Here is a 16,566-nt window from a genome sequence, read left to right as displayed (position 1 = left end):
TATGTATATTTTTTTTCAATGGGGTGTAAATACTACGATTATTAATTACTAGCACAAATAGCCGCCCGTAGGGCGTCATTTCTTCTAGTATAAAGAAAGGACTGTGGTGTTACTGTACCAGTTACCAGATACATAACATACCTAATTTTACGTTCTTATAAAAAAGTACAGAAGTGTTACCCTAACAGTTACCAAGATGTAATTTGTCTAAAATATTTTAGCGATCTTGTATAGCAAACATTTTAACACCTGCCACACAAGCCAGCCTGGCATCCTGATGTGGATCCCAAAACATTAGTTATTCCAGAAAGATTTGGATTGTTTTGAATATACAAAAAAGAAGACGTTTGGCATGAATTTTGAGGCCTATGTCGCTGGAACGGACCTATGACAGGACCCGTGACCGGACCCATAACGATGAAAGCCAACATGGAGAAGTTAACTTGTAAATGTAAGATATAACGATGAAGCAATGCAACATGCTCGAAATATTCTAGATGTGGTTGTGAATGTAATGATTTAAGTGTAGCGATTAATCTGAATTTACTCGAAGATTTGACAAACCAGCTGAATCGGAGATTCATCAGCTGATTACTGCATTCAAAGCGAAACATAAAACATGCATCGTTAATTCCGGGGGGGGGGGGAGATCATATACCAGAAATAATTAGTTTCAGTATTTTGTGAAACCAACGACACAGTAAGGCCCAAAGATGTGGTGTTGGAAGTTGAAGCTGATGCACGATGAATAACAAGAAGATTTCCCTAGCGATTCCCAAATTAAAAATGCCATTTCGGCAATGAATAGTAAATATAAGAATATGATGCATGGAATAATGCCCACTATTGTACAATCATAGTATAATCCACATGGATTTCATCATGCCATAGTTTCGTTAATATTTAGTTGTTTTTTGAGTTTGTTTGTCTTTCGTTTTAGTAGTTGTGCCGAGCTTCATTCATCAAGACCTAACGAAATAGCCCTAAATCACCGGTTTCCGAAATGACCGCTCTGTTGATCGTCCTTGGCTCAGTACTTAAAGATGCTGGGCTGGCTCGTGTGGCAGGTGTTAAGGAAGGACAACTTTTAAAAATATGCATCTTTCGTTACGTGTTTATCAAAACTATCTAATCACTTCCGTGTTACTAAACTGTGAAACTAAACCTAAAAGAAGGAACCATTGTCATGAGAATGCATATTTTGTTGACTGAGGTCGTTAGTTACCTGCAGTGGATTAGCACGTTGTATTTATACATATATTTATTTATACAGGCCAAGTAATGGAGGGAGGTTTTGTGATGGTGAAGACAGAAGAGTAAAGCTATGCGACGTCTCACGGGTAAGAACGTTTATCATACAAGAGTAAAGCTATGCGACGTCTCACGGGTAAGAACGCTTATCGTACAAGAGTAAAGCTATGCGACGTCTCACGGGTAAGAACGCTTATCGTACAAGAGTAAAGCTATGCGACGTCTCACGGGTAAGAACGCTTATCGTACAAGAGTAAAGCTATGCGACGTCTCACGGGTAAGAACGTTTATCATACAAGAGTAAAGCTATGCGACGTCTCACGGGTAAGAACGTTTATCATACAAGAGTAAAGCTATGCGACGTCTCACGAGTAAGAACGTTTATCATACAAAACTGATAAATTATAGTTCGCAAATTTTGTTTGTTTGTTGTTAAGAGCAAAGCTTCACAATGGGCTTTCCATGCTATGCTTCTTGCAGGGATCGAACCTCCAGATTTTAACGTGATAAGCCTTCATGAGGAGTGCAGTTCAAAGAACACATTAAAGTTGAATTAATGGATCATAACATGCTGTAGAAGAGTCATTATAAGGAACTGTTAGATATACCTTTTTAAGATATATTTTTTTTCCAGCTATGTTATTCATCGTCTAAACCCAGCTCATTGAATGACTTCATTAGCAACACTTGCCAAAAAGCTTCCAGAATAAACAGTAATATTGGAACCAGTGGCACTCAGTTTCCTAATCATGATGGTAATATTTCTTGTTTATTTTCAAATATTCTTTGTATCAATACTAATGTATTTTATTTCATTGTTATAACTGTATCTTAAAGCCTAGATGTATTGGTTTGTACTAATAATTGTGATTATTTTTTATTTTTGTATATTTATCAAACAACTAAATCGCAATGCTCCTAAATCATATTATTTTCCAATCCTTAGTTAATACATTTATTATTTAAATAGCTGCATTACGTAACATATTGGATTTTACTTAACTGTTTATTCTTGTAACTAACACTTTAGATCAGGGGTGGGAACCAGAATTTCACAACGTACACTACTGAAGAGCCACACACATATCTAAAATATCTTTTTCCACAGGAGAACACAAGTAACTTTGACAAAGTCCAAGACGAAAGTGAGGCTCGCTGTAGCGCCATCTCAGTGGTTCTGGACAATACAAATGCTTTTATTTTATAAAATAATATAAATATTGTAGCTTTTACCACAGTGCTCTTATTTTATATATAATGGAACATCAATTAAATCTTTTAACTACATGTTTTCATAGATTTTCTTATACTCCTTAAATCAAAACGTTTTACTTTAAATTACAGGCATAGTGAAATATGCTTTTTAAGAAGCAGTATATCAGCTTTAGAAGAGCCGCAGATTGGCCACATCTGCTTTAGCTACATGTATTTATGTTCTATCTGTATGTGGCCCCTCCATCCATCCTCACATTTATGACAAGGCAATTACATCAGAGCTAAGAATGGCGTGTTTTTAATTCAGAAGTGAACATTATTTTTGGAATCCTTTCAGTTTTGTTGTACAAATCTTTTAAGTCTATGTTAAACAGAAAGTCACTCGTGTTATGTCTGGTGCCACAAACGAGGTGGAGGATACATGACTCAAGGCTGGGAAATCCCTAACGGAGCTCCTTGTTGGAGACATGGTGAACGACATGAGAGCCGGTATTGTGTGGATGGACACTGCCAGGTAGATTAGGTTTTTGTTACTCCCATACACAGGAACAGTTTTGTTTGTTTTTTGTTTTTAGATTCGATGACATTAACCTTTTTTGTGCAACAGTAGCATAAAATAATTCACAATTATTTAACCAATTTGGTTCTGCATAGTAATTTTTGTAATCAAAACAAATTTTGTAGCATTTGATGTCTGAAGAACAGAATATTAGTTGTAGATCATGGTGAACCTAGCAGTTTCGAATGTGACATGATGTTAGTCTCATGTTTTGAAAATATAGCTTATAAACTTATCTTCAGACATATAGCTTTGATTATTGACCTTATTTTAATTTTGTCTCTCTCTGTCTTTTTGTGCGATGACTTCTCCTGATGCAGATTTTGAGAAAAGGTTTTCAGATGTTGTATCATGGGAATTTATCAATATGTTAAAGAAACTGAACAATCTCAACTCATGTTAACCTTTCTTGCACGTTTCTGTGCTGCATTTATAGGGCTTTCAGATATGTTAAGTACGTTCCAACTTAACTCTTTAAATAAAGTAACCATTCATCCCGTTTTTAAAGGGACAATGTCCTTTTCTATTGGTGTGTTTCGAAAATTCAAGACTTTATCTAGGATACCTAATCGTCCTTTTGTCAAAAAATAACTCATAAAATATTACTTATTTGTAGATCAAAGTACTAACGAGTCTTACACGCTAAAACTACTCCCAACTTTAAAGTTCTGCTCAATAAATCCTTTTCTATCCTTTACTGCTTTTAAACCGTTGAAACATTTAACAGAACATTCCGCTATTTTCACTTTAGTTTATCTGAATGCGTGGAAGTGGAATTAACAGGCTCCTAAAATTGATATATGTACTCCATTTTTTATTTCAAATAAATTATATAAACTTAGGTAACATTTTTTTGCCATTTGGTTTCTTTTAATTATTAAGATTATCAAGAAATTGGCAAATAAAAGTCATAATTTCAAACAGGTTTTAAAACAACATGCTTGTTAGATGTTTTGTATAGGGTGAATAAGTGTAAGCAGAATGAGAGATATTTTAAAATAATTTACCCTACCCTGTATGTATACAAATAAAGAATCTTGTATACCTTTTTTTTACTTCAGGCTTTTGACTGTGATGGATACAGTACTCTAAAGGAGAACAGTTTGGGCTGTCCAAGTAAGAAGTTTATTTTACTTTTGCTGAGATGAAACGTTGAATTTTAAATTTTTAGGATGCACAGTTTTTGTAATCTGTAAAGTTACAGTGTCTTAAGCTAGGATTGACTTACATTATTATGTATTAAAACTACTTAAATATCAATATATTTAAAGGAAATTACAATTTTTTTCCTTTCAATTTCTTAAATATACTTTCTGCTGTGTTATTCAAGTAGCACATATACATTGATTAAACATAAACAGTCCTAATTGAAATCTAAAATGCTTGCATTTTTAATTTTTGCAAGGCTTAAGATAATTTTCACTGTTAAACAGCAAGCTCTGGGTCGCGGAGTTTTGGTGGTCAACATGGAGGAATATCACCAGCATCAAGTAGTAGCCGTTATGGCAGTGCAGCACCACATGGAATTGGTAAACATTATGGAGGTTCATCAGCAGTGAATTCAACACCTTATGGAAGTACAGCTGGTTGGAAATCTATCAGCCAATGCAAAAAATCATGCATCTTTGGAAGCAAGGGACTTCAAGTTGTTAAAAAAGATTGCAGTTCTCAGTAAGTGTTTTTACATAGATAAAAATGTTATGGAAACTTTTAAGCTCAGGTATGTGTTAATGAGTTTAAAAGATAGATAATAACAAATAAGTTCAGAAGAATATTGTATGATAAATCTCAAAACAGAGTTTTCTAGCAGGGTGAAAATTCAGAAGAGACTGTAAGGTAGTCGCACTTTGTAATAATAACGTTCCAGGTTCTGTACTACCTTCAGAGTTACCTGCTCTATGATTGGCTATACTTAGTCCGATGTCCATAATTACGCACTATGACCAAATTCGTATTTTCTATTGTAGCATTATCTGTGAAAAATGGCTAGGTCAAACATTCCACAGATTCTACAATGTATGTATTCATTGACTTCCAAGACCATGTTGAAGCAGACAAAAGGAACGAAAGTCTATTGGATCTGTACTGGGAGACTTAATTAACGGAGATGTGGTCGAATATGATATATTTTGAGGCGGGGATAAAACTTCATAACATTTTGTCCTGTGAATTTTTTCAACTTCAGTCTTTGTCTATTAATAATAATACGAGAAGGTATGCCTCACTTCATGGCAAAAACTTCTTTGGGGGGCGTAGGGTTCTCTTTTGTAACCAAAGCTTTCACATTGCAAATGAAGACGTTGTTTATAATTTACTTTGGGTGTAGTTTCAGTGCCCACCGTTGTCCTAGTCATGAACATTCTAATCGGTGTGTTTTCCTTCTTCCGTATATAACATTAAAGATTCCTTCTTTGGAATGTTGTATCTCTTGGCTTTACAGTGTTTACAAGTCTCACTACATAAACATCATTCTTCGTAAAAGTATGTAGCATTGCACTGTTGAATGGTTGAGAATTTGTTTTGAACCAAATTTTGTACGTACTAAACATGTTGCTTGCAAAACCATATCTCGCATCCTTATGGCTTGTAGACAGTGCATTAACTACTTACTGTTCAGAACTCCTGTTCCTAGCTCCTTCCACCCTAACAAGGCAAGCGAATGACAGTGGACCAGAAGCCAATTAGAATGGAGCTTTCACACTTGCCAAAAGGGTACAAAAATACCCTTTCACCGCCAAGAAGCCTCTCGGTGCAGCACTTTAAGCAGATCAGTCCTGCTTACAACCGGCAACTAAGCATCTTCATGTTGTTTCTAGCCGCTAGTGACAGTGTTATACGTCCTCTCCGCTTGATGACCTGTTAACCTACCCATTCTGTGTGGCGCTCCTTGGTACAAATTTCAGATTTAAATTATGTTAGCCATTGATCTTCAGATATTCATCTGTCCTAATGTTGTAAACAACTAGGTTCCAGATGGTTAACACTGGCATTTATCTTACTAATAGATTGGTCTCTGTCTAGGACTAATGTTTAAACATGTACTGAGACTAAACTAGCTAAGTCTAACATTGGCAATAGTTCTGTACTTGTACTTACAATGCAATTCAAAGTAACTCCAATGTAATTAAATCTAAACACTAGTGCTATAACCAAACCATACTAACACGGTACTAGGCCTATAATTGAACACATGGGAACATTGTAAGTAGGAAACAAAACGCAAACTAACTCCGTATTTGAGCTAAACAAGATAAAGTGTAAGAAATGTGGTGTAGTTTATAAAAGCAAAATATGAAGATCCGTTAAGACAGTACACAGCCAAGAGGATTCTGATAACATCAGTAAAAAGATTCTCTTATACCGCCTCAAGGTACTCGGGTCTCTGTATAAAGAGTCAGCGCCTGGCGACACAGCCTTTGGGAATGTCACCTAGTACTCAACTCTTAGCTTACATTAACACCACTACATTAACATATGAAAACCGCTTTTATTAAATAGAGATGATCCTCTTACGGTCAAAAACAAGCCGTTCAGAAAGTGAGTGTTTGTCATTTATTATAGTTTGTTTGTTTGTAGTTTAAAAACAAAGCTATACAATGGGCTACCTGTGCTCTGCCCACCACCGGTTTTTAGCGTTGTACGTCCACATACATACCGCTGTGCCACTGGGGGGTATTTGGGTATTTATTACAGTACTAATTAAATTTAAAAAACAAAAATCTGTGCTTTGTCAACCAGGAGTATCGAAACCCAAATTTTAGCGTTCTAAATCTGTAGAATTACCACTGAACCACTGAGAGACAAACAACAATGAGCATAAAACACATATCAAGTATTTTTATTTATAACATAAAAGTAAATATCATACATACTATGAACTGGACTGTTTTTATTCAAGTTTAGTTTCAATGACCGATGATATAAAAGTAGATTGCAATAAACGCAACTTTATTTACAAGCGTGTTTATAATTTATAACATATTATAAATGGCATTATTTTCCCCCATACAGGTTTTATTGTTTGACCACCAAAGAAACAATTCGTCTGTGTGATGACCAATCGCAGGTATGATTATTTAAGGTCGTGTTTTAGGAAGTCATGTAAATAAACTAACCTTTGGTTTCAGACTACACGGCCAAGCGTACAGTTCAATACATTTGATAATCAAACTTAGCAATGCTAAAAACATATCTGTTTTAAAATAAAAAATGACATATAATGTTATAGTTGTGTATTTAACATGCACAAAGAATACTGACTATAGTCTAGTCTAACTTATATTATTCAATCTGTTGCCATAGTTTATTACTTCAAAGCTGCGAGTGAAGTGAACAGGTTTGAGGTAACGGAAGAATAACTTCCTTTATGCTTGTATATCGGGTTGAAACGGTTATTTTCTATGTTACTCCGCCTGTCTGTACACAGCAAATTAGTATTTAAACGTCGATATTCAGTCACCAAACTCGAAATATATAAAATAGGTCATAATTCTATACCCTTCCTTTATGTAACTTTTTTTAGCATATCTCGCTTTCCCGAAAAATTAAATTTTTGTTTTTAATTGTCCGAAAGGGGAGTTTTAACGAAACCTTTTGTGTATATCATATTTATAAAAGTTTTAGTACTGATTAGAATGGATGAATGAATTCACAAAGAAACCATGAGTTTCTAGCGATAAGGTACACTGTCATGATTAACATTCAAAGCAGCTAACTGAAGTTTAAAAATCTTTGTTACCAGAGTAACGTTTAGATGATAGAGGGACCAAAAAGATGCGGGTTTGGAAGAGAAAAGAAGTCATAGATCAGAATGAAAATGTATAAGTATACATTCCAAAATGAAATCTCTTTAAGCATAATAAAAGCTAACCTACGTAATAAACAGAAGTTCTAACAATAACAATATAAATATGTTGTTTTCTTTCTATATCCTAGTCCTGTGGTGGGACTAAACAAAGTGTTGATCAGTATGCCAGTGAAGTGTGTCAAAGATACAAGAAGAAATATCCCACGTTGTTGAGTGGTAGAGGGCAGCAGTTATCCTCAAGACCAGGTTAGTTTTACCCTTCTTCATTCCTTGTTTTGGAATCATGCACGTAATGTAGACATGCTACTTATCAATAAAGAAAACATTTTTAACAAATATTTATTTTTTAAAGGAAAATATAGTTAATCATAGGTTTTGTATTTTGCCACACAATTTATGCTTTTATGTTGTTGTTTTTTTTTAGCGCAAAGCTACACAATGGACTGTCTGCTTTCTGTACACCGTAAGAGTTTAGCGTTATAAGTCCACGGATTTCTTACTGACTCAACGGAGGGCTATGCTTTTATTTTCTAGATTGATTGAGACGTAAATTAGAATATTACACGATATTGATGGTGAATGATCTACATAGGGAAAATTTAATGCAGCTTCGGAAGTTTTATCGATCTGATCTAATTATCTAAAAACGATTTTACTCCTCGTATTTTATGCTTCAATGAGAAGCTCATTCTGAAAGGAATGAAATCGTTAGTGAATTAAAAATGTGTAAGTTAAAAAAATATCAAGGCATACGGTAGTGTATTGTGCGGCCAAAACAACCTGCAGGACACACTATGTTATTGACAGGAGTGATAGTTTAACATTTTTCCACTTTCTGTAGCTTGGGCTGTGGTAATCCAAACTATCAAATATTTTCAGTGGATGTGCTCTACTGGACTCTTACTTCACATACCAAATTTCAAGGCAATCTATTAATAAATACACGAGATATAACATCTCCAATTTTGATTGAAGTTCTTCCTTTTTTATCTTTTATTTTTGGTTTGTTTATTCTTCGCACCGAAAGCATGGAAACTTTATTTGATAGAAAAAACATACTTAACTTTTATGGATTTTTTGGTACAGTAATAGATCTTTATAACCTAGAATTAGGAGTTAGCTTTGGTCTAAGTATAAGTCACACTTGCAAAGTTCTTCAACAAAAACCACTCAATTTCGACCAAAAGTTTTGCGCACGCCTTCGCAGTCACGTGAGCTATCGGTCTAAAATTTTTACTACAGTTTCACCTAAGAGTAAAAGTGGATCTTTTTCAGTTTTTGCCATTCGGATTAATGACGGCTGATTTAGAGCTGCAAACTTAAAAGATGAAAGCATATACAGATACATAACTATTGGTTAGGCCAAGCAAACTAGATTAGTAGTTTTTAGCTCAAATTTTCAAAAGAATCAGAAGGGTGGACGGTTATTACTGATTATTGATTGCCAACTTTTCCGCACAAATTTACTAACTTTTATGAAATTACCCTAATTAAAGAGCGTTTCGCGTCACGTGATATTAGCTTAAGCAATTAGCATAAATAATGATGTCTGATACGGCAGGACCGATTGTATGAGGGTGATGAAAAGAAACTATTTATCCAACTTCCATGGCGTTACTATAAAGGAAGCTATTAACCCTGTTTTAGAGAGGAAAACTTACAATCATATATTTTAAAGAATTTCGTTGGTTCTGTAAAGTAAAGGTCGATTCTGAATAATAGGGTTGCGATCCTAAAAGTAATGTGCGTTACTATCGAGTGTCACTTTCTTACTTGCTATGGATTGTAAGTATGTATTGACAAAAAGTTATGATATCTAATCAAAAACAGCTTAGGTGTGAAAACAAGGTATGGCCAAAAAAAAAAAAGGATTGATCGTGCGACTCAAAGGAATTAAATCCAAATTGGCGGCCAAACTGGTAGCTACACTTATAGCATTGTTGAGAATTTTACAGCAAATATTCATTCATGAGTTAGGTAGGACGCGTATTTTGTTTTACTCACCATCATGCCCCAAGTTGAACAAACTAATGAATGAATATTTGCTGTAAAATACTTATCAATGCTAAAAGTGTAGCTACCAATCAAGAAAATTGTTGTTAGGGTTAGAAGAGATTTGTACGAATGTCTTTTAGCTCAAAACATAAAATTCGAAAGATGCGTATATTTACATTAGCTGCAAAAAGAGATTATATGATAATATTTATTTAAATGAAGTTTATAATGGGGGAAAGGTATACATGGCTAGAGTGATAAAAATGTAATTAAGATCTCTTAGTGGTCTGTGTTTTGTACTATTGTTTAACATGTTTATGTCAATGGTTTGGATAACTTTTTTTTTACGGTAACTGTGCTTATTGTCATAAAACTTGGTATATATTGAGCAATTTGTTAACGTGTCTTTAAACTATCATGTGCAACAAGTTATCATAACATCCATTTTAAAATTCTAATTTGTTGAATTCTTTCCTTTGAACTTTTTGGTTCTAGCATGATTTTAAAAATACTTACTGGAATATGTAAAAACAGTGGTTAATCATACAATAAAACTGTATTTTCTTGAAAAGGATAAAACGTCGATATAAAGAGATATAACTTATCCCCTATATCTACATACACACAGTATGTTACTAAAAGTATTAAGACAACACACTTTATGAAATAAGATGGTGTTATGAAACTGGGGCAAGGTTAACACACCTTATGAAATAAGATGGTGTTATGAAACTGGGGTAAGGTCAACACACCTTATGAAATAAGATGGTGTTATGAAACTGGGGCAAGGTTAACACACCTTATGAAATAAGATGATGTTATGAAACTGGGGCAAGGTCCAATTTTAATTGTAAATAAACTTATCTCTTATCACAGTTTGAATCCTATTAAAGTATTAACACTTTCTACCAACCGTTGCACGATGTTCAGTTGGTGGAACAGGTATACTAACCTTTCAGTTGGTGGAACAGGTATACTAACCTTTCAAAGCAACTTTAGCGAAATTTAAGGGTCTGACCGTCAGTTAGCATTCCATTTTAAAACAGTTGAATGGGTTGAGGTCAAGGGCTGCTGAAAATTCTGGACACTGCATTCACAGTTGGAATGTCACAGTCATATACGAAGACTTATACAGGCTTCTATCAAACCCAGACATGCCCATCCAAAACAAACAATCAGTAGAGTGGAATTCACCCCTCCACTTTATGATTTTTTGTCGTTCTTCGTCTCGATTTCGATGTTCAACGTACCATGAGAGCGAAGGCTTTGTATTCACCATTGAGATGGTTGGTTTAAGGCTAAAACACTTCTGTGAATGTATCCGTATGGACTCCCTCTCCACTGTTGATGTACTAACTGACCTGCAGTTATGAAGTCTCATCAAATTTTGTGTGACATTTTAATTTAACATTAGCCAAGAAATCATTTATTTTGATTATTTTTTTTTTTTTGCTTGTTGTTAAGCCCATACCTACACATTGGGCTATCTTTGCTATACTCACTACGGGTAACGAAACCCTTTTTTTTAGCGTTTTACCCCTTCAGATTTACTGCTGAGCCACTGAGATGCTTTGCGATTATGACTTCAATTTCAAGGTTAGCAAGAAAAAGGCTGTAAATGAAAGACGAGATAGTCGGTTCTATTAAACTTAAAAGCGATATACCTTACCTACTCCTGAAGGCCAGGTCTTATAAGTTTGTAATACAGTATGTGCATATAAATCACACATTAACTGAGTATAGTCAACTCAGGTGCTTTATCTACTTTTCGTTTACACGTTGTTAGTTTTAATTTTCTCTCTTTAGTTGCCCACAGTAGTTAGCAGTCAGCATGAAGGCTTATAGCGCTAAAAATAATATTTCTATACCCGTGATGGGCAAAGCACAGACAGCACATTGTGTGGCTTTGTGCTTAACAACAAACAGAGAAACAAACTCTCTTTAGTTGTTTCGCATTTTTTATTAACTTATAAGTTGGGGCATTTTAAGGCCTGCTAATGTTTGTTAGATTAGGTTGCCAGAATTCCTTATGAGATTCCAAATTAGGATTATTAATCAATATATTTCTCACATAGTAATTATGTGGAATTTCTTCCTTTCGACATTGTATTCATCCCCTTTTTGTATCTGACTTTTAAAGGTAACCCTGATTCAGCATGCATGGTAGCATGTCAAGATAAAGTTTGGCTTGACACACATTACCAGATGGATGTGTTTGATGATGGTAAATTTCCTGCCGGAACTGACTGTAGTGGGAGTGAATCTCATGTGAAAGCCTACTGCTTGAATGGAAAATGTGTGGTAAGCTGTTCATTGAGTTAAAATATTGTAAAAGACTGGATTTACATGAGGAGGAATAAAAAAATCAATGTCCACCAGTGTTTAATCACATTTGGCTAGTGTTCTAGAACAACATACATCACTTAGCAGCAAATAAGACTCATCATGAACAAATTGAAGAAAATTCTGGACATGTTTTGTAATGCAAAATATCTTGTTTATGCTTTAGTCTTTTTTTCTTTTTTTTTCATCTGGAGTCATATGTATTTGATAACGTGATGCGCTGACCAATGGCCTAAACTGTTACAACATGGAAAACTGAAATAGCTGTAAGTTCTGTCCACACCTGCTCTGTGTTTTGTACTGGTCTGGTTGTGATTGGGTAAACGTGTTTAATTATAATAATTTTATTTAGATACGGGACATATTTAAAATTTCCATTTTATACTTTACTGATGAACTGGTATCCTCTCAATGACACTGATCATAATTATTATTTTATGCATATCAATTTATAATTAGTCGTGCATTTAGCGCTATTTCTAGTTCAATAATGAATAAATAAAAAGACCCCAAACCCCATAGAGGAGATTTTTTAAAGTAATTCAATGCCCATCTTTAATGTAAATGTCTTCCTGGTCTCATTACTAATTTCAAAATTAACTTACCTAACTCTTTTGTTTGAGTTTTATTTAAATGTTAAACTGATCTTCTTTCATTTTAAAATGCTTGCTTTCTTTCTTTCAGACATTTGACACAGACGGAACCCCACAAGACGATGGTATGTAGTCTGATGCTTAAAGGGAAATTTCTCAAATATTTATGTGTACTGATTAATAATAATAAAAAAATTACCAGCTTATATGCAATTTTGCTGCAGTCAAACTGATCATAATTTGAAAAAGGTTTTTTAAGCGATCGATATGTTTAAATTATCACCCTCTCAGAAGAATGTGGTGTACATTATTCAAAGGTTGAGTACGTTATATTAGGATGATTCTGGAGCTTCACTACATCGTTACCATCCATGTCACTACGTCTGAACATGCTTTATCTGGCGATTGTGCATATTGACAATAGCCCTACAGTGTAGTTTGTGTCGTAAAGTTTTCATGTCCAAAGAACACCACTCCTGTCTGCCTGCCTTCAATAATTTATCTAATGTACGAGTACAACGGTTTATCGGCAACTGTTTCAACAGTCCGACTGCACAGGAATCCATACGTGTGGAATAGCATGACTTAACATTTTCCCCACCTGTTTGAGGTATGCGACAGTTGAACGGAAATATGTCGTGGAAGCAATTTGTGTACACGTGACTTGTGTCACTTTTTCCAAATGGAGATTCTTTTCTATTATGTTGCTGTTGCCTGAGGCACGTGGATGGCTTTTACCACTGACGCTTGCGTTCATTGATTCTCACCTGTTACAAAATGACACACTTTACTTTTCTTATCATAACTGGTGTAAATTTTGACTCAAGTCTCTTGCTAGATGGTCCTGGGCCCCTTAGTCGATCCTTATTCCTTTGATTTCTAATGCCATTAAGTACTGAGATATTCCCTCACTGTAAATTCTAAATCTCGATCTTATCATAGCTTTATGACTTTAGTGTATTAATATATTGCTTCAGATGTCACAAATCCTTCCCAGAAGAGATCAATTTTTCGGTGGCATTACACTACTTAGGGACGCCAAACAAAATCAAATGGAGTTATCAAACATACCGGCTGTGGTAGTCACGTGACTTGCTTATTCGAAATTATTTTAAAATAACGTACTCAACACTGTATTTCTCTAATTTACTAAGCATACTACACTATCTGTATATTTAGTCCAAACGGTAGACTAGGAACTAGCTAGCTCTCCTTCATACAAGAAAGTATATTTTGTTCTGAAATAAAGAATGGACATTGAACTTTACAAACGCTTATCGTATTTCACACTAAAGTTAAAGATGTGTTTGAAAGAGATTATAGACAGTCATTTCAGTAATAACTCATCTTTAAGTTTGTTTATTTTTCAATTACTAACAGATGACAGCTATGTATCCCATGTGAAACATCTTTTCCGGATTAAAAGGTATCTTCAAAAACAAGAATTGCTAACTTATAAGGATGATAAAACTAAAAACTTCAATGAGTTCAGAAGACCTTTTACACGAGTCTCTCACGTTAAATCTGGCTTTGATCCATCACAATATCTACAGTTACCGTTACAAAACAGAAGCAAGGAAAGGGTGGAACCATTCGTTTGGAGCATTGTGATGTCAGAGTGTTCAGCTCCTTGCGATGGAGGCAAGTATTAAATTTAGCATCAGCCGCCACAACAATAAGTTTCTAAAGTGTTGTAATATTCAGAGTTAATTACAGTCAAGATATGTTTTTATATGTGTTTTTAGAGAATTACTTTTATATGTTTATTTATTAGCTATTCGTATTGCAATGTCTGAGGCACTTTCAAACTTTTTGGTATATAGTGCGTAAAGTGTAGTTTAATGTATGACTACTGTGTGGTATGTAAGTACGTTATATTTCACTCTTATACAGCATATGGTTCATTTCTCATATCTGTAAAATTTTTAAGTTCTAAAAAATTTCTGATGTCCAACATCCAACTTTTAAGTCTACTGTTTTGTGGGATAATTGTACTGTATCATGCTTTATCTTGTGTATAGAAGGCTGCTTCATGGCTGTCACTTGAAGCAGAGATATTTCTGAATAATTGTTATTCAATTTTCTGGTTGGTCAGCTATAGAAGGAAAGTAAATTATGAATGCAGTTTCCAAAAAGATTTGTTGTGGAAGTCTCATCTTTGTTCTCTGTACTGTTTAGTCTGCTGGTCATACGTGTTTGTTCTTTCATTTACCAATTATATTTAAACAAATTTTCTTCCATTTACCTGCAATTTAATACAGTTAAACATTTATTTTACTTAATTTCACTTTACAACGTAATAGTTCTACCATTAAAAGATGAACTCATTTTCTTCATTTATTTAGCAGGAAATAAAGTGTTGTATTCTAACATACTAGGTCGTTGTTGTAGAGATCAGGTAACTTTGTGCCAGGATGATCTTTGAATTACCACAACTGTAGGCATCAATGCATCTTTGTATTTTCAAGTGTTTATTTTTTTCCTGTGCACATAACCAGTTTCGTTGGTTTTCGGAAATATTTTTCTCTATATACAGTCTCTTCACAGATCTTTAGTTTACTAATTTCTAGAGGGCGGTGATCGTATTTAATTTATTCTAAGAAATGAAAGAACATGTGAGGTTATTGTCAGCATGTTGAACCAGTGACTATTGCTTGGGGCATTTCCCCAAGTAGAGTTCTAGGTCATTCAAGTGAACAGGATAGCTTTCAAAGTATGTAGATGAATCATATTTGTTTTCTAAATATGAGTGACAGCCAAGCTATTTAGGTGTTTTCTCTATCAGGTCTGCTATAACTCAGTGTTACGACAGCGGAAGTCAAGTGATTCTGGGAGCATGCTCGCTGGAGTTTATCGAATGATCATGAATTTGCCTGGCAGCTCGAGTGTGATCTGGATGCTCCTTTTTTTAGTATTGTTACGACAGCGGAACTTGCGTGACGCTGGGAGCGTGCGCGCTGGAGTTTCTCGGAGGATCATGAATTATCGGGGAGCCCGAGTTTGTTCGAGGCACCCTCTTTTTTAGTATATAAGCCTGGCGAGAAAAACCGGCGGGATTGAAGAGAGAGATAATTGAGTCAAGCGAACAGTAGGCACCGTAAGTACGTGTGTGAATCACTGTGACTTATACCATGTGTGATAAAAGTTATTACGTTTAAAGTGACTGTGGAAATTCTGTGTATCGAGAAATAATAAACTAGTTTAATCAAAAAAGGACTTGTATCGCTGAAGTTCCTTGGAAAGAATTTATGCAGGAAATTAACAAACAAGCAGATACCCAACAAATTGGTGTCAGAGAGTTGGACTGAAAAGAAAGAAAAAAGATGGAAACGAGAAGTGGCAAATCAAACCACGACTTAGCAGATTTGATAGCAGCAATACAAGAACAGCAAAAGAAACAAGAAGAACGAGAAAAGAGACCACATCAGTGGTTGGAGGAGAAAGAAAAGAAACAAGAAGAAAGATTACAGCAGTTGTTGGAGGAAAAAAGAAAAGAAACAAGAAGAGAAATTACAGCTGTTGTTGGAGGAAAAAGAAAAGAAACAAGAAGAGAGACTACAGCAGTGGTTCGAGGAGAAAGAAAATAAACAAGAAGAGAGACTACAGCGGTGGCAACTGGAACAAGAAAGAAAACATGAAGAAAGTCTCCAACAGTTGCGGGAAAGTCAGCAGCAGCTACAGGAAAGTCAACAACAGTGGCAAGAAGTACAAATGAAAAACATTAGTAAATTTTAAAGTGAATTAAATACATTAAAGAACGATTTACTGTCTTTTACACAGGGAGCCCCAGACAACAGGAAGCC

General features: G+C 34.8%; 1 protein-coding gene across 1 annotated transcript in view; it reads left to right on the top strand.

Moving 5' to 3' along the window:
- Window positions 1-16,566, top strand: part of LOC106471836 (A disintegrin and metalloproteinase with thrombospondin motifs 16-like) — a 52,339-nt gene that overhangs the window by 31,281 nt on the left and 4,492 nt on the right. Inside the window, exons 14-23 of the mRNA XM_022400441.1 lie at window positions 1,551-1,622; window positions 1,886-2,006; window positions 2,841-2,980; window positions 4,087-4,141; window positions 4,459-4,696; window positions 7,037-7,091; window positions 7,961-8,078; window positions 11,968-12,128; window positions 12,855-12,888; window positions 14,144-14,404. Of these exons, the coding sequence (XP_022256149.1) occupies window positions 1,551-1,622; window positions 1,886-2,006; window positions 2,841-2,980; window positions 4,087-4,141; window positions 4,459-4,696; window positions 7,037-7,091; window positions 7,961-8,078; window positions 11,968-12,128; window positions 12,855-12,888; window positions 14,144-14,404 (1,255 nt within the window). The remainder of the gene's footprint in view (window positions 1-1,550; window positions 1,623-1,885; window positions 2,007-2,840; window positions 2,981-4,086; window positions 4,142-4,458; window positions 4,697-7,036; window positions 7,092-7,960; window positions 8,079-11,967; window positions 12,129-12,854; window positions 12,889-14,143; window positions 14,405-16,566) is intronic.

The sequence above is a fragment of the Limulus polyphemus genome, unplaced genomic scaffold (assembly GCF_000517525.1).
Source record: "Limulus polyphemus unplaced genomic scaffold, Limulus_polyphemus-2.1.2 Scaffold4894, whole genome shotgun sequence".
Classification (NCBI taxonomy): Eukaryota; Metazoa; Arthropoda; class Merostomata; order Xiphosura; family Limulidae; genus Limulus; species Limulus polyphemus.
Note: the sequence above shows the minus strand (reverse complement) of the source record. Positions and strands in the feature narration are given on the sequence as shown.